The sequence below is a fragment of the Podarcis filfolensis genome, assembly GCF_964270895.1.
Source record: "Podarcis filfolensis genome assembly, chromosome: 15".
Taxonomy (NCBI): Eukaryota; Metazoa; Chordata; class Lepidosauria; order Squamata; family Lacertidae; genus Podarcis; species Podarcis filfolensis.
The window spans coordinates 30712340-30730871 of NC_139618.1; the positions used below are offsets into that span (position 1 = coordinate 30712340).

Consider the following 18532-nt stretch of genomic DNA (forward strand, 5'->3'; position numbering starts at 1 on the left):
ACTTGGGCAAACCTACTCCCTTCCCATTGTGACCCCAACCATTAAGAATCCAGATTGGCCCTGTCTAAATAGCTCCCAGATAAGGGATGGGGAACCTTCATGTTGCTGGGCTACAGCTTCTATCAGTCCTAGGGACTAATCTACACTGGTGAGTTATAATGTTATAAATGCATTATAAAAATGTTACACCAGGGAGCACTGTATAGCAGTAAATGGAAAATTGCTTTGAGAGTGCGCTCTCTCTCTCTCTCTATGTATATATATATTATTAGCCTTTTTAAAGATCAGTGTAGATCCAACCATAGCCATTGACCAAGATGGTTGGGACTGACAGGAGTGAGTCCAGTAACATCTGGAGGGCCACAGTTTCAGGTGTACAGGAAGCTGCATACATAAAATCGAAGCATCTGTTACAAACCAAGATTAAGCCAACATCCATCTGAGATTATTGGTGAGGGCCTATCCTACGTCTATATAGCATTTAACTTTCCTCTCTGTGTTTGTGCCCACGTTGTGGGACTTGGTGCTGGCAGAAGCACAGATGGAGCTTCTGGCAGAGATTCATTTTGTGTACCATTTCTTAGCTTCATCAAGTGTGGGGTGGTGGGAAGATGTATAAAGGAACGTGGAGGTGGAGGAGACAAATTTGACATTCCCATTCCAGTTTTCCACGTCATATCAACCACTCTCTAAAACAAATAACGGAGGAACAAAAACTTTAAAAGTTCTTCCCTTTCAGAGGCAATTACCAAATGAAGTCTTCACTTAATGGGCATTTTCACAGGGCATGGACACCACTTTGTGTGGCTGCTTTCTCATTATAGCCTACGCTGCTCCCAGCTGACAACCTGATAATTCTTGCCGATAAAACAATCTCTTCCCCCGCCGTTCCTCCCACACCCACACCCCAGTTGTTGATGTGCTATGACATTGTCCCTTTGCAGCTAAGCTGCCTTGGGAATTGTTTAGATTATAGAGCAGGCTGTGAAATGTTTAGTTAGTGGGAAGACAGAGGGAGAAAACAACAAAATGATTGGTACCACCCCACTTCCTAACCATCATGTCTGTATGTATTTACGGTTCCCACTGCCTTATTCTTTTTTTAACACTGCAACTCGAAAGACCTCGGGGCAGAATGTGTGTGTTGGCGGGAGGATGCTGCTGATTAGAGTTGTCTTAAAATTAAATTAGCAGAGCTTTAAATCAGAATAATAAAAAAGTGTTACTAGCAGCCTTCAAGGCCAGCTTGATTTTTAATGAGACTCCTTGGAGATTGAACTGGAATTTCATCAGGTCACAAAAATGTGAGAGCTGTTTGCAACTAATCTTCCTCCCAGGACCACGGGGGAGTTAGGAGTGGTCAAAGAGGTATGTTTTGATGCCCCCAGAGTTGACAGTATTCATAAACAAAACAAAACAAAAAGAATTTGCTCCTCCTAATGTTGCTGGTAGAAGTTATCTTTTCGTTGTCCTTCAGACGCCATGGTTTCCCTCCACCCCAACCCTCTGAAGTAGTCTCACAACCTCACAAACCCCCTTGAGAAACTTTATCTATGATAGCCTTCCTAAAGCAGCCTCGTTAAAATGCTAGGCTGTAGGGAATCAGTATTAGCACAGGATAGTTGCCAGCTGAAATAAATACATTGGCTGTGAACCAGAGCGGCATGAACACAGCCAGATCCCATTGCCAGCAATGAAGGAAAAAGAGATACGAATGGGTATGTGAAACTGCCTTTGCTGAGTGAGGCTACTGGACCATCAGTGGTGGGGAACCTTTGGCTTTCCAGATATTGCTGCTCTACAACTCCCATCACCCCGACTGTTGACCATGCTGGCTGGGGCTGACAAGAGCTGGAGTCAAACAATCTATGAAGGGCCATGTGGTCCCCATTGCTGCTCTATAGAAATGGCAAACTCGTTTTCCAAGATTGGATACTTCTGTGGTCAAAATAGCAGCAAGAGGTTGGTAAAGGAAGCCCTGAGGTTCTTTGCTTCTGATCTGTCTCAAGTACTTAATACTTATAGCAGCAATCAAAGGTCTTTGCTACTTGCTTTGCTACTTGACATATTTTAACTTGAGATGCCAGTGATTGAACCTGCAATCGTCTGCATCTAAAGTGTGTGTTTTGTCCCCAAACTATTGTTATGAGTTTGTGGGGAGTAGGCAGTATGCTGAGACCCTTCTAACCCCTGGATCCAGTAACTGTTAAAGTATAAGACCGACTAACATCCTGATGAGGTGGTCTCCTGGGTGATGGGCCATTAAGGGAACAAAGGAAGTGATGTGAGGTCGAGGAAAAATCAGCAAGCTGGGAGAAACAGAGAGACAGAGCAATGTTTGATTTCTGTTTGACACCAAGGCTGCAGCTATAGGAGAAACAAAACCCATTTTGGGTGTTAATGGTGTGAACCGCTTCATCGTAGGCTCAGGTTGTATATATGTGTAAATAAGCAATATATCATAAAGACACCACAGTTTCCAATGTGCCTCATTCCAAAAGGAAACTTGAATCCTGGGTAAGCTCCTGGAGCCCCTGGAATCTAGGATTGCGCATTGTGCTGTGCCTTTGAGCATGTCTGCACTGAAGCATCTCACCATCAGTTTTCCATTTTAACATCAACTGAAATTATGGAAGAAAGCCAAGGGCAGGGGAGAGAAAAGATAATACACATGAAAAGGACCAGTTCTTCCGTTCTTAGTCTTGACCTGGCCTGCAGGCCCTTCTGATAGCAGTGAGTGATGTGCAAATTCCCTTTCCCTGACATGTCTTGATTTCCATTTGCTTTTTGTGAACTGTGAAATGTGTTGCGTATTGATAAAACACTTTCTTAAAAAAATTGACTACCTGTTTCTCCCTTGTCTTTTGGTTGCTCATACTGCCTTCATTCCTTTCTTCTCAAAGGAAAAAATGTCATTCTAAGGTGATACACCCAGGAGCATGTCAGGTCCCACCTGTGGGTAGTGATTAATAGTTTGAGAAGCACAGCTTTAAGGATTGCCATTTGCAGATGGTTTCATAAGACTTTTAGTGAAGTTGATTATTTTTAGGGATAGGGAAATCTGTCCATTTCGGTTGCTCATTTTTGTAGTATTGAGTTCAGCTCTCTGCATTTCTGTTAAAAATAGTTCTCATGGGAATGCATCAGTATTTTAATGCAAATTTCTTCCAATATACAGAATTTTGCAAGCAATTTTCCAAATGTGTTTTATATGTTATTTTCATCAATATATGCAAAGGTATGCAAACCTTTTCCCTAATTTGTGGCTTTCCATGGGCATTGTTTGGATCGGAGAACTTCATCATAAAATTCAGAGAAGTGAAGTTCGGAAGGATAGAAGGATTGCATATTGGTTTAAAAATGCAAATTTGATGGGTTCTCAATAAAAATTTGAACTGAACGGCGTTTCTCTCCTGTCTCTCTAACCTTTACCTAGCTAAGCCGGATTTGTTTGGCTTTGGGTGTGTATTTACTGTATCAGATTCTTATCAGAGGCTTGTTATATTCAAGCACATACACAGAAATCCTAGAAACATGCAATTTCAATGTGGATTTGTATGCATGCTTGGTAGCACCACATGTCCAAGTACATGAGTTGAGACGTAGCAAATGCACGTTCAAAGCTAACCATGATATATGGCAAGAATGTCAATTTTACATTCATTTGACTAAATAGCCCTTAAAGTGATTTGATGAACATTTCCCATCTCAGTCACTTCCTAATATTTCTGCTCTGTTGCACCATTGATTTTTCTCAACTTATTGCCACAATTGATTATGTATGAGCATGAATATGCTTCTTACTTAATAGGATAACACTGCAATGCTAAACACATTTACTAGTGAATAATCCTATAATTATTTGGAGAGAAAGAAAAGCAGAATCGTTTGGTGTTTTTCTTTAAAAAAAATAAAAAATACTTGCATATAAAGGCCAGAATCAAAAGAGCCTTATGCATATACCTACAGTACATGATTTGGGTTTGGATAAGAGGACTTTCTTCATTCTCCTTCAAAAATGCAGCACCTCACAGTCCATTGGTTATCCCTCTAGAACATCCCCTGACCTTCAAGACTTCCCAAAGATTAAGAATGCTTCAGGAGTTTGGAACTGGATGTTTGTGCATTCCAACATGAGCTGACTTAATCTCTGTCTCCTGGACAGAGATGTGGACTTTTGGGCTTCCGCTGCCTTTGGGCTTCCCATAGGCATCTGGATGGACTCTGTGTGAACAGACCAGGCCTTTGATCTATGAGAACAGATAAGCCCTTGGTCTCGTCCAGCAGGGCTCTTCTTATGTGGATCAGAATTTAGTTACCCACCGGCTTTTGCACTTTCCAAAATAACTGACAGTGCATTCAGCTCAGTATACGTATATCTTGTGTATATATATATCTTGTGTTTAAAATGCATGTTTTGAGAGAACATGGGTTATAGAAACAGATATTTATATATATATTTAAATGTGCGCTTTTGTGTGAAATTAGTGCAATTTGATGCCGAAGCAGGCTAGAGCAGACTTGTGGGTAAACACGCATGAAAGTTGCAGGAATTGAATACAGATCAAAAACTGGGATGCATGTCTTCCGGTATGTGCTCCCAGACGAGTCACATGACCCATCTCGCAATCTTCCCCACTTTTGGGGGGCTAGATTGCGGCATGAGGCTGCAGCAGCCAAAATGGCTGCCATGACCTTTCACAAAAAACAGAATGTTCCTTTTTTCTGGGACGCTTGGTGGCTATGTTCTTGCATTCCTGGGGGGAAGACTGAGAGGGATGTGTGTAGAAAGTAGCCTACTGTACAAAGGTAAAATTAGTTTGCCTCTAGCCCCGCCCATCAGTGGAATGTAGTAACTGGGCTGTATCCAACATTGGCCTTTCTCAGAGTAGACTCAGTGAAACTAATGGAGCCATGTTGGTCGTGCTCATTAATTTCAACAGGTCAGCCTTGAGTATGACCAACCCTGTATGCAACCTCTTAGAAGATTGCCCAGAAGGAAATGTGATCCTTGAGCTGAAAAGGGTTCCCTCCACATGCATTAGGCAGGTAATATAATAATGGCAGCTGATGAAAATGTTATCTGTTACTTGAAAGGTATTTACATTATTCCACCTACATTCTAATAATAAAAATGATCTGTCGTTTCATGTTAGCACACTGAACAATCTGGGGAAAGTGTTTAATCAGCAGTGGTTCCTATGCTCCTGTGGTTGTTGAAGAAGCCAGGGTTTTTAGAGGTCTCAGTTCCCAGCCATGTCTAAACAAGTTTGCTTTAAGGACAAGGACAGAGGAGTCAGAGACAGAGTGGCCACATTGGGAATAATGTTCACACACGGATGAAAGGTTCTTCATCTCCATAATAATTTTTTTTCTATTTGAGTTCATTCACACTTTCAAGGACTGCTTGGTTTCACTCACGTAGTTATCAGTGGGACAGTGGGGAAGGAAGAATCCTGAAACTCTATATTAAGTGTGCCTCGTGCTGGGATTAGTAAGGGATGCATGCAACCTGAAGGTGGAAATAAAAGAGTCAAGCACAGCGTGGGGGTTGAACTATGGCCTGCTTTATTTAAACACAAGCCACCTGCAGAGGAAAAACTATTAGTGGTGGAACTTAACGGTAATATACCAGGCCAAGCCTTCTACCAGTAGGGTGACAAACCCTGCCTACGGGAAATGGAGTACAGATACATTGCCATGTGCTTTCCCTAGCCACCCAAAGGGTGAGTAGGGAGGCCTTCCTGTATCACCACCCCCATAACTCCAGGCAAATGATTCAGGTTATGTTGGGTTGAAATAACGACAGACAGGTAGTGAGTGTCATCTGGGAGGCATCTCCCGAGCAAGTCTCAGGGAGTCCCTTTTATTGAATATTACAGCATTGCCACATACGTGATTGTTGCTGATTGGTTAACACAAGTACAAAGCAAAGGGTTGCATATAGGCATTAATCACCAATAGATTAAAGGCTGGGAAAGGGAACACAGAATTGGACAGGCCTCCTTATTAAACTTTTACTAGTGATTGATATAGCATTCATCCGTAGATGTGGTCAACTATGCATTAAGAACAGGTCAGGTACGAACTCAATGTGAACTGAACATTCTAGGAATGTTTCAGCTTAGAACGGTTTGCGCAGCATCATATGCAGAAGCGAAGCTTTCCTTCAAGGTTAGCTTCCAGTGTGGTCCCTGTCGGGTCCCATAACCCTGAGCAGCAAGCCTCAGGTCCTGTCCATCACTATGGAAGGTGTTTAAGGGGCACACCTGGCTGAACTTAACTGTTCCCCTTTGAACATTGCTGCCCCAGAGGAGGAAAAAGGCTGCCAAATGGGAAGTTCAAGTGTTTTAAATTATTTGTGGTGGCAATATGCTTTGATTAGGCTCCAATACTATAGCCACCTCATGAGAAGAGAAGACTCCCTGGAAAAGACCCTGATGTTGGGAAAGATTCAGGGCACAAGGAGAAGGGGACGACAGAGGACAAGATGGCTGGACAGTGTTCTCGAAGCTACGAACATGAGTTTGACCAAACTGCGGGAGGCAGTGGAAGACAGGAGTGCCTGGTGTGCTCTGGTCCATGGGGTCACGAAGAGTTGGACACAACTAAACGACTAAACAACAACAACATGCTTTGATTGTTGCGAGAAGACCAATCCTTCCATTTCACATGTTCATGCTTATGTTGTCATAATGGCACCACACACATTTGGGGGGGGGGGTGAGTTATCAGCCGGCTCTGGGGAACTGCAGAGATTGCAGAAGTAAAACCAAATCTTTAGAGAAAGAAAAGATAACACACATACCCAAGGAGGCCAGTGAGGACTGAGCATGCAAAGTGGGCACCACCTTACCTCCCTATCCAGAGAGTAAATGTGGAGTTCAGTTGAGATGCAGCTTTTCCATAATAAGGCTATAATCAGACTTGTTGTGATACTACATTTCCCCCCCTTCTTTTTTAAGGAATCTGTAAAAAGGGAAGTTGAGTACAGTCCATTGTAGGAAAGGCTACTTGGGACAGAAAGAGAAGAAGGGGTTCTTAGACATTAAGACACATGACCCAGCAACCTCACTGGAAGCTAAGCAGATCCATGTATGGTAAATGCTTGAATGACAGACCACTTGTGAACACTGTATGGATTACATGGAGCACCCTCAAAGAAATCCAGGATATACAGCTAATAAAGAAGTGTGTTCATATGTGGGGGATGTTCAGGTGGTGATGGTAAAGGCTAAGGAAGAGCATTCAACATCCGAGTTCGTCCTATTTTCATCTGTAAATTTTTTGAGCTTGGGGGGGAGGGACATAGGATGCAGCCTTATACTTGGTTGGCCATTCAGTTGGTCCACCCAGCTCAATGCTGTCTACACAGACTGGCAGCAGCTCTCCAGGATTTGAGACAAGAGCCTGTCCCAGCCCAACCTGGAGATGCTGGGGATTGAACCTGGGACCTTCTCCACGCAGAGCAGATACTCTACCAGTGACCTGCAGCCCCTTGTCTTCAAGTTTACGCTTCCCATGGTGTTGGTCATGCTTCTAAAAGTCTGCTGGAGTGATCCCAATTGCTGGGGAACATCTCAGCTCTGGCTTTGTGGATTCTTCAGCTTTTGTCATGGCAGATGGCTTAATGGTGGTTTACTTGAGGCCGTTGCTTCGTGCTTGCCATCTTGTCTGCAGTGTAGCGCCGTCCAATGCTGATCAGTTGCATTTTGAAACTGGAGGGAAGGGGGAAGATTATTGCTTAAACTGTGGTGGTAAATTAGTTCTCTTAGTGGCTTTATTCCACAATAGGCCTCTACTGTGCCTTCTGCATTGGAGAAGGAGAAGAAAATGAGGGCCATTGCCCACAGTGGAGAGACAATCAGGAGCCTCTAATATTAGACGGTAGGGGTGGCTCTCTTCATGATAATTGAGCAGTTTTTGTATTCATCTGTGGGTACAAAGGGATGCTGTCAAGTTGCTTAATGAGCCACTTACCGCATCCCTCATGCATATTATCCCAGCAGCAGCAGTGCCTATAAGCCTGCACATGGAAAAATATGTGCCGTTTTACTTTCCCCCCTGGTGATGCCATCGAATGGGGTGAGGCCTCATTAGTCTGCTGAAATCACAGCAGATGCCAACTGAGCGTGCTCAAAAGATACATTCTGTTTGCTTTTAAGTTTGGGATTTATAATTGTTGGCTTTCCCCCTCTACTCCATCTGCACGGCTCTTCCTCAAGGAGGACTAGGCCCATGCTGAGCTTTTGTTCATTCAATGGCGAGAGTTATTTATGAACAGGACTTATATCCTGTGAATTTCCCCCCTCACTTTTAAGCTGAAAATTGTAACTTTTCTCTTCCCCCAACGTTTCCCCTTAATTCAAAACTAGCTAAGGGGATTTAAAAAGAAAGTTTTAAACACCTTAATAGAACCCTAATCTGCTTTCACGTCAAAGCTAAGGCTGCTTTTAGGTGCTGCCGTTAGTGCTTAGTAAAGCCGGGTAAATCATCCAATCAGAAATAATAAAATTTCTTCCTCTCATTCCTCCCTTCCCTTTGTAGTTTAGACATTTCTCTAGCCTTGGAGAATGGCTACTGGGCCATTTTTCATGTTGGGTTAGAAATGTGAATCTGTCTCAGAAGTGCTTCTTACCAGATGGACAGAAACAAGTTGAAGCCTGTGAGTTGTGTTACCTCTTGCTAGCATGTATGATTCCAGCACCTGTTGCCCTGTAATTATATGGATTTTTCCAATCGGAAGATGTCCTCCATTTCTTTCCTAAACTAACTAGACCATAAACAGGCACATATAAGTATACATATAACTGTATTAAAATGCATGCATTAATTTTAAAGATGCTGCCAAAATATTGTTCTGCATGGGAGTATCTTTTACAGTGGTACCTCAGGTTAAGTACTTAATTCATTCCAGAGGTCCATTCTTAACCTGAATTCATTCCAGAGGTCCATTCTTAACCTGAATTCATTCCAGAGGTCCATTCTTAACCTGTTCTTAACCTGAAGCACCACTTTAGCTAATGGGGCCTCCCCCTGCCGCCGCGCCACCAGAACACGATTTCTGTTCTCATCCTGAAGCAAAGTTCTTAACCCGAGGTACTATTTCTGGGTTAGGGGAGTCTGTAACCTGAAGCGTATGTAACCTGAAGCGTATGTAACCCGAGGTACCACTGTATATGTATACGTGTAATAGATGTAAATTTCGAGGTATAAATTTTTGCCTTTAGTTTGCTTGGCTTTAAAAGTAAAAGCAGACGACAGTGCATGGGTGGATCTACACACAGGGGGGGAAATGCTACAAATAAGTCAGAAATTAAATCGTTATAAAAAGGGGGGAAGCTATGTAAAAATCACAGTTTTATTCTTTTCCAGCGCCATCTGGTGTTGTATGTTTATAACGCATTCAAAATGTTGTTTTTTGACTAATGTAGCCGAGTCCCCAGAGTGACTTGGTGCAAACTGAACACTATAGACAAAATTTCCACCAGCCTTCTAGTGTTGTATCGGCAGTACCCCTAATTTAAAGGCTACTCCCGCCCCCCCACCGCACCCCCATTTCCCCTCCAAAAAGAAAAATCTCTGATGGGCCTGAACATAAAATCCCTGATGGGCTTGAAGATAAAAGTAGCCATTAGAATTAACAATTCTAATGATCAGATTGTTCTACCAGCAGGGCTAATTCAAAACACACTACTAAATCATGTGCCTCCTACATGAGAGGTCCAGAGGGAGGCAACATGAGAGCAGGGCCTTTTCTGCAGTGGCTCCCCTCTTGTGGAATGCTCTCCCCAGGGAGGGCTTGCCTGGCACCTTCATTAAATACCTTTAGGCACCAGGCAAAAACATTCCTCTTATCCCAGGCCTTTGGCTAATTAAACAATCTATGGCCTTTTAAACTGGGGAGGGGCTGTAATTGTTTTTTATCGTAACTATGTATGAAGGGTGGTGTAGGATTTAATAAAATAATAATAATTCAAAAGTATCGGGCTTGTTAATTATGTTATGTATTTTGTGTTATTATACCACAAACCACCCTGTGATCTTCGAATGAAGGGCAGTATATAAATTTAATAAATATTAATAAATAACAGTGGTAAAAAACGGAGCAAGCCATTCAGTAGATGGGACCCTTTCTTTACATGTTTCACCTGAGAGCCCTGTCTTTTGCACTTACGCATTTGCAACTTATACATATGTAGCCTCCATCAGGCTTTCAGATGAATTGTCGGAGATAATATGTGGAGACAGTAAACACAATCCAGATTCCCCACATTTGTGAAGAGGTCCAGATTTGTGTTTTGAACTGGTGCCAGGAACATCACTGCCCTTCTCTGGCCAAGAATGGGAACTGCAGATATTAGTTCCAAATCTGTTGACATGGTTGTTGGAATTCCTGGCAAGAATAGGCCATGGAAGTGACAGTGGGGACTGTGCTTGTTGTCCCTGCGCCACTTTCCCTCTCATCCAGTTGTTAATCATGTGAAGGGGAATGCCCAAAAAGGCCTTGAATCTTAGAGAATTCCATGTCCGCTAAGAGGTCCTATGAGATGATATTGCAGGGGGTGCCTGGGCATATAAGGCACACTCACCTGTGCAGACATGCCCCATAACCTCCAACACTTTGAAACCAATACAGTGGTACCTCTGGTTATGTACTTAATTCGTTCCAGAGGTCCTTTCTTAACCTGAAACTGTTCTTAACCTGAAGCACCACTTTAGCTAAGGGGGCCTCCTGCTGCTGCCGCTGCGCCGCCGGAGCACAATTTCTGTTCTCATCCTGAAGCAAAGTTCTTAACCCAAGGTATTATTTCTGGGTTAGCGGAGTCTGTAACCTGAAGCATATGTAACCTGAAGCGTATGTAACCTGAGGTATCTTCCCATTTTTGAGGGGTTAGAGTATAGTGGTCATTTTGGTGTCTGTGATATTGCGTAAGTTCACAGCAACCAAAGTGGCTGCCATTCTCTCTCAATAAAAAATGGCATGTCCCAATTTTTCCGGGACATTTGCAGGGCATTATACCCACAACAGCAAATGAACAGGAGGATTTGTGGAGCCAGTGGGCACAGGGCCTCTTCCTCTCTCATCTTGGGGGGGGGGGTGGAGCCTTGACAGGCTTCAGAAGCTTAAAGATTACTACGGTTGGATGCAGCAAGTGAACTTTATTTTATTGTAATTTATCCCACTTTTCCTCCAAGGAAATCCTGGTGGCATACATGGTTGTCTCTCTCCCCATTTTATCCCCACAACAACCCTGTGAAGTAAGTTAAGCTGAGGGACATATATGTGTTTTAATTCTTGTATCATTGTTGCTGAGGTTTGTTTTGTTTTCTTTCAGATGTCTATTGTTGCATTAAGCGGTATATAAATTCATAAATAACAGCATCAACAATTGACGCCCCTTTTTCCTCTTTCTGCAGGCCCAGCATCTTCTTTCACCCAGCAACCTCAGGACCAGGTAGTGATCGCCGGGCAGCCTGTGACCCTGCTGTGTGCTATCCCAGAGTACAACGGAATTGTGCTGTGGATTAAAGATGGACTCGCTCTCGGCGTAGGCCGGGATCTCTCAAGTAAGCCTTCTAGATTTGCTTACATCAGCAGCAGCTCCTGTTACGTGTTATGACATATGGGCTTGAGAAACACATGCTGAGCACTTCCAGCTGCTGTTAAGCTAAGGGCAGGGTGAGGCGGGGTGCAGGGAGACAGGAAGAACACTAATGGCAAATGCATAGCCAGCAAGGGAGTACAAAGGGCAGAGTGTCCTGTACAAATGAGCCCACCTGACATGGAACATTTTATATATGGTGTCAGTTGGGGTAGATCTACACACAGAAAAAACCCCACTATAAGTAAGTCAGAAATTAACTTGTTATAACAAAAGAAAAAAAAAACGCTATGGAAAATTGCCGAGAATTTTCTCCTCTCTCCAGCGCCATCTGGTGTTGCATGTTTATAACACATCCAAAACGCTTTCTCTTTACTATTGTAGCTGAGTCCCTGATCTGTTCTGGCCTGTTGGTGTAAATAGGCATCCTTGGTGCTATAGTCTATTTCCTTGCCATTACCTCCTTTGACCAGAGGTGGGTGATGGCACACAGGTTGACACCCCATAGGTTACCAGGGCAAGACCCGCAGCAGTTCAGACTGAGATGCTCAACTGCAATGATCAAGTTATAGAACCTAACAGGGATCTAAAAAGACTTGCATGGCATCTGGAAAATTAGGTGCAGCAAAAGAAAACAGCCCATTTTGGAGGCAGGTTGTTGGAACAATGAGTGAAGCTTAAACATGAAATATGTATTAAATAGTATTTGAGAGGGGGAATTGAGTGAGTCTCAGCTTCACTAAAAAGTTAGCTAGTGCAGTGAGAGAGAGAGAGAGAGAGAGAGAGAGAGAGAGAGAGAGAGAGAGAGAGGAGTGTGTAAAAAGAAAAGTTAGGGAGGGGCCATAACTCAGTGGTAAAAGGGTCCCAGCAGGGATGGAGGAAATGGAGGAAACTAGAGATTTTATAGTTCCTCTTAGACCTCCTGGAGACTATGGTGCATGGCAGGGCCTAGATTTTATTGATGAACATCTGAAAGACATTCAGAACATAAGCCTCTGAATTGTTTCTAGTAAAAACTTGGAATGTGGGGGACGCTCTCATCGACAGCTCAGGCTCCGAGAAGTTTACAACAAGGGATAAACTGAAGCACATTGTCACAGTCCTATTAACAGGCTGTCAAACCCAGCCTCCCTTAGTCTATTTTAAGTTGGGCGATGTTTGCCTCCATGTACTGGGGGAAGGGACCACGTATTGTGCCAACAAAGAAATGATTCCCTCTCTTCCAGCACTGCGATTTTTGTGGCAGAGCTTTGGAATATAGGGAGAAACGAACCCTGTTCAAGCAGTCACCACGCATGAGTGTGAGCAATCATGCAAGGGAGGGGAGCTTGCTCAAGGTGTGATGTAGAGCCCTGCTTTATGCAGAGACCTTCCACAAGCAGAGGAGAGTCATAGAATTGTACAGCTGGAAGGGACCCCGAGGGTCATCTAGTCCAACCCCCTGCACTGCAAGAATCTTTTGCCCAACATGAGGCTCAAACCCACAACCCTGAGATTAAGAGTCTCACGCTCTACCGATTACTTCAAACATTTGCCCTCAGAATTTAATGTGGGGGCTCTACATAATATTAATATGACATGCTTGGCAACTCAGCCCCACTCCCGCTTGTGTGATTGCTCATACTTGATGCTGATGAACATCCAAACAGGGCTTTGAGAGAGTGGAAAAGCTGTGCAACTATGCTTCTTTGAGGGCCTGCAATCTCTACCAAAGACTGACATGAAATGCAAGAAGTCTTCTGCACCCCACAAGCTCCTTATTTCTTAAAACATTATATACTGCTTAATTGTAAATAGAACCTCTAAGTTGGTTAAAATGTTTACAAAAACATACATTGCTTTAACCTGGCTTACCCCTCCTGATATCTATTCCAGCTATCTGTACAGCTATCCACATATCTCTGTATTAAGGTCCAGTGATTGGAGCAGCATAGGGAATTGCCCTTGCACATACATGTGCACACATGCATGGCTTGCTACATGGAGCAACCTCTGTGGGTTTAAGCACCATGTCATTTTGCTATGTTGTGCGAATCAGAATTTCAGCCCTTTGTATGCCTGAAACTGATAAAAATTCCAGTCCTTACTCTCTCTAGGCCTCAGGAGTCTATTGTAAAATGGGAATACTTCTCCATGCCTCAGAGCAATGATTTGAGGCACTCTCTTACTGTACCTATGGGGGTGATTGGTGTATCAGAGAGGCGCTTCTTCAGAGCATTGCAAAAGCTGAGCTCTGTTTCAATGAATGATGTCAAAAAAGTATAAGGGGAAGCATTTTATCCCTCCCTCCCTCCCTCCCTCCCTCCCTCCTTCCTTCCTTCTCTGCTTCCTGTTTCCAGAATATGAAGCAGCCAACAAGCTGGATATACAGTATAACACACACATACTTTACGTTCCTCTGATTGCGAATTTATCTTTATGGATAAATTTATGGATATCTTCAGATAGCCATTCTCTGCAAAGTTCAGAACAGGAAATGAGTAACAGGAGCTAATATGGCTGACATATCATTCTGAGCAACTTTGGCAATTAACTTTGCTGGGTCTGCTTTAGCAAGCTGGGTCTCTGCCTGCTTGTGCGATACCAGCTCAGCTAGTCATCTAATTAGCTAAATACAAACAAACCCTTCATTTGTATTTCTTGTGGTTCATGAGAGCAAATCCTGCTGTTGATAGCTTGAAAAACAAAGCAGGGGGGGGGAAACAGGAGAGCGTGCCAAGCTGCCTCGGCTTCGCAGCTCATTAATCATCAGACTTGGGAAGGACTGATTTTTTTGGGGGGGAGGGTGTCTCTATCCCTATGCCAGTATAGGTAACTGGGGAGATGAAGCCCATAGCAGTCAACCTCTGTCAGTACCCTGCTAAGACTCGGTCAAACAGTGTGGTTTTTTTCAGCTCTATCCTTCTTTGCATTTTGTACCCCAAAGGTTACCCGCGCTACTTGGTTGTGGGGGACCACCTGTCAGGGGAGCATCACCTGAAGATCCTGAGAGCAGATCTGCAAGATGATGCTCTGTATGAGTGCCAGGCCATTCAAGCAGCCATCCGTTCCAGACCAGCCCGGCTGACCGTTCTCGGTAAGAATGTGATTTCTCGCTGGAAAAGATGCACAATTCCCTCTCTCTCTTCCTCTTCTTCCTTGACCTTGAAATGAGTTAAAAGGCTCATTCAGAAAGAATGTATGTGCACTGCTTAAAAAGAGAGTTTCTTCAGCGGATGAAAAACCAAGTGTGTTTTTAGGCGCACAACATCCCTGGTGATTGCCCATTCTGAGTGGGGCTGATGGGAATTGGAGTCCAGGAGTACCTGGAGGGCACTTTTGGTTTGGTTACCCCAGGTTATCTCACGCATGCCATTTTCCTGTCAACATCAAGCACTGTTACAGAACGGGGATGTGTGGGGATATAGCCTGTGGTGATGTCATAATACAAAGAAGGCTGGGAAATGTGGAGGTGACTGCTTGCTGTGGTTGCTAGTTATAGTCACATGCCTAGCATTTCATGTAGTTCAATTCTGAGTGAAGTGTTGACTATGCAAGTAGTTTAAGTTGCAAACACGTTGAGAGGTGGCAGGAGTCTGGGTGAGGAGGTCCTGCCCCTGTGAGGGAGAACCATTGGGCTGCTTCAGCCGCCATTTTGTATGAAACCTTCCATGGCTCAGAGAGCAAGAAGCAGAGTAGTAGCAGACACATTTGAAGATGAGGTGGGGATGACTCTTGTCTCTCTTCTTAGAATTTCAAATCACTGATTTGGATCCTGTCTAAGTTAGTTGAACTTCAGTCCCATCGAAATCAATGGATCAAGTTATTAATGACTTACGCCCCATTTATTTCAATGGGAAATAAGTTCGACTAACTTTGTGGTTGTAGCCAAGTAAGTTCTGTCCAGTGTAGACCCATTGAAGTCAATGGGCCTGTTAGCTGTATCGATCATCTTCAACGGGTTTACTCTGATTAGAACTAGCATTGGACCCAACCCCTTAGCCCCAAATCCAAGCCATTGTAAATTGCCTCAAAGCATTTAGTAAGTAGGCAGGGAACATAAATTTTCTAAATAAAAATAAATGTGCAAACATGAGCACAAGGAAGCACACAGATTTGTGTAAGTAGCTTGTCACCCAACTGCAGTGGAACAAGTCACTTATTTTCCTGATTCTGACATCTCGAGTAACCATTTGGTTTTTGTATTTGGGATGGGATGTATCTGTAATTCATTGAAATAGGGTTTCTAAATGTTGCTGGAAAGGTCGTAATAAAAAGTATGATTCCATCTCTCTATCTTTCTCTAACCCTCATCCCACTACTACACTTGACAAAAAGTATACAGATGGGGAGGGGGGAGGTATATTAAGAAGTATTTCTTTTTTTCCCGACTGGCCTGATTTAGATTTATAACAACTCCTGGTGATTTGGGGTGTGTAACTCAGCTTTTGCAGAAGCATGATTTATGTACAAACACACACAAGAAAAATATACCACTGAAATAGCCCCCTGCAGCTACTAAAAGCTGAGATGTTATTATGATTGAAAAGTGTTTATCAGTGGAGTCTGTATGAAAAAGAGAATAGCAGCTGAAATTCATTCATTATAATTCCAACGAGTTGCTCTTCTTCTGTATCACAAAGATATGAAAGGAGCCTGCCAATGAATGGGGGTGGGAATACAGGGGGTGGTTTGCTCCAGCTGTTGCTTTCTCCCTTGCCATGGGAGGGGTACTAGATGGAGATTTCAAGATTCAAGGCATGAATCACCTGTGCTACCTTGGTTATGGTATTGGAGAAGAGGCCTAGAAGGGATTATAATGGTGGTCAGCAGAAGAGGAAAGCAGAGACCAAGGAAAAAGAAGTGGTCAGTGAAGGGGTAGCCAATGTGTTGCTTTCCAGATATTTATTGGACTACATATCCCATCATCCCATTACCTCCAACAAGCTGGTCAGGAATAATTGGAATCGTAGTCCAGCAACATGTGGGGACCCAGAGTTAAAGAAGGCTGTCATGGAATGTGGGGTTGCTTCTTTTTAAGACTTTCTCCTAAGCAAACAGTTGCATTTTCCGGAATCAGCTATTATTGCTCCTTCCCATTCACTTTCTGGCAGTACCTCTCCCATCCAGAACAGCAAAGTAACTTAGATGGAGAAGGTGGACACGCACACTGCAACAAAGAGCATTTTGCCTTGCTCTACCCGAGAAGGAAATAATGCTTGAGTGTCCGAGTTTTTGTGTGTAATGGTGCCCCTACTACAGCAGTTCCTTGAATCTGATTGAAACCCTGTGTCTGAAAGTACGGTTTTGAAGCAAAATCATTGTTTGGATTCAAAAAGCCTCTTTGCCAGAATTAGTTGAAGCATGTGCTTGTTATTCGACGGTTCATTACATGCTGGTTCAGCCTCTGGTAGGTCATGATTTGTGCACTTCATTATTTTTGAGGTTCATTATTTGGTCACTTCCAGTGGCGTAGCGTGGGGGGTGCAGGGGGGGCGGACCGCACCGGGCGCAACATCTGGGGTTAGGGCAAATCAATGGGTTAGGGGGCGCAAATCCACGGGTTAGGGGGCGCAAATCCACGGGTTAGGGGGCGTAAATTACTTGCCTTGCCCCGGGTGCTGACAACCCACGCTACGCCACTGGTCACTTCATTATACATGCTGTTCGGCACTCCCTCCCTCTGTAAGCCCATGCCGTTTTGCTATTCAGGATTAGATTTGAAATTCTGCAAGGGATTGATTAGTTAAGCCAGAGTATTGTGAAGGGGACAGAGCACAAAATGAACCCCCACCCTGTTAAGGTTTTCGTCAATGTTCAGATGGGCAAAATAATAAAGGAACTGAGAATGTGGAGCCACATTGTGGAAGGAAGGAATATTGAAAGAAGTTTTGCCTGTTATAAAGACTTGAACTGGGATGCAACCAGGAACACTTCCTTGGAGGCTGGGATATTAGAAGGCAGCAATTTCTATTCCTACCTGTATTTGTCATAATCTGCGCTGTTGCCATTCCACTGCAGTTCATTTACCACTAAATACTATGTTATTAGTCTCACTGTCCATCATTTAACATAGCTCATGTACCTTACATAACTGCTTATTCGTTTCAATGCAAAGGAAACACCAAAGCCATGTAGAAAAAAATAACTACATATAATTTCCAGGCTGAAAAAAAACACACAAATGATGTGAACAAATGCCAGGTGTATTTCCTTGATGGATTTTCATTCCTTTTTTTAAAGTAAGATTTTTATGTAAGCTTTTTACAATACAATAAGAAAACAGATACAAAAAATATGAAAAGAGTAATAAAAATACGGAGACTTTTCCTAAAGGCAATTCTCAGCTCCCACCACCCATAGAAGGTAGCAGCCCCTTCCAGCTCTCACCAGGGGTCCTTCCTTTCTCCTCTCAGCCTCTCACCCTGGGAGACCAACATTACCCTGTCACCCACCCAGGACCCTCCATCTACCACCTGCATGAGTACACAATCCCTGGACCTTAATAAAGGCCCCAAACATAGGTCCCAAACATAGCAAAGCAAAAGGAAAGGAAAGGAAAAAGGAAAGAAGTAGTAATAATAATAATAATAATAATAATAATAATAATAATAATAATAACAACAACTTCTAATTTTCCATCTGCCAGTTACATAAAAAGATTGTTCGGGGTCTAGCCACCAGAGCAGGAGAAATTAAGCTTGCTCCATCCTTCATATGACAGCCCGTAAGATATTTGAAGATGGCTATCATGTCTCTTCTCAGTCTCCTCTTTTCCAGGCTAAACATACCCAGCTCCTTCAACCGTTCCTCATAAGGCTTGGTTTCCAGACTCTTGATTGTCATCCCCTGCACACATTCCAGGTTGTCAACATCCTTCTTAAACTGTGGTGCCCAGAAATGGACACAGTATTGCAGGTGTGGTCTGCCCAAGGCAGAACAGAGTG

At 43.4% G+C, this 18532-nt stretch overlaps 1 protein-coding gene across 3 annotated transcripts in view; it reads left to right on the top strand.

Moving 5' to 3' along the window:
• The window catches only part of KIRREL3 (kirre like nephrin family adhesion molecule 3), a 738847-nt gene that overhangs the window by 451412 nt on the left and 268903 nt on the right, over nucleotides 1–18532 (top strand). For all 3 annotated transcript variants that reach the window (XM_083588556.1, XM_083588558.1, XM_083588557.1), the window contains 2 exons: nucleotides 11422–11571; nucleotides 14533–14682. In XM_083588556.1, coding sequence (XP_083444682.1) covers nucleotides 11422–11571; nucleotides 14533–14682 — 300 coding nt within the window. The remainder of the gene's footprint in view (nucleotides 1–11421; nucleotides 11572–14532; nucleotides 14683–18532) is intronic.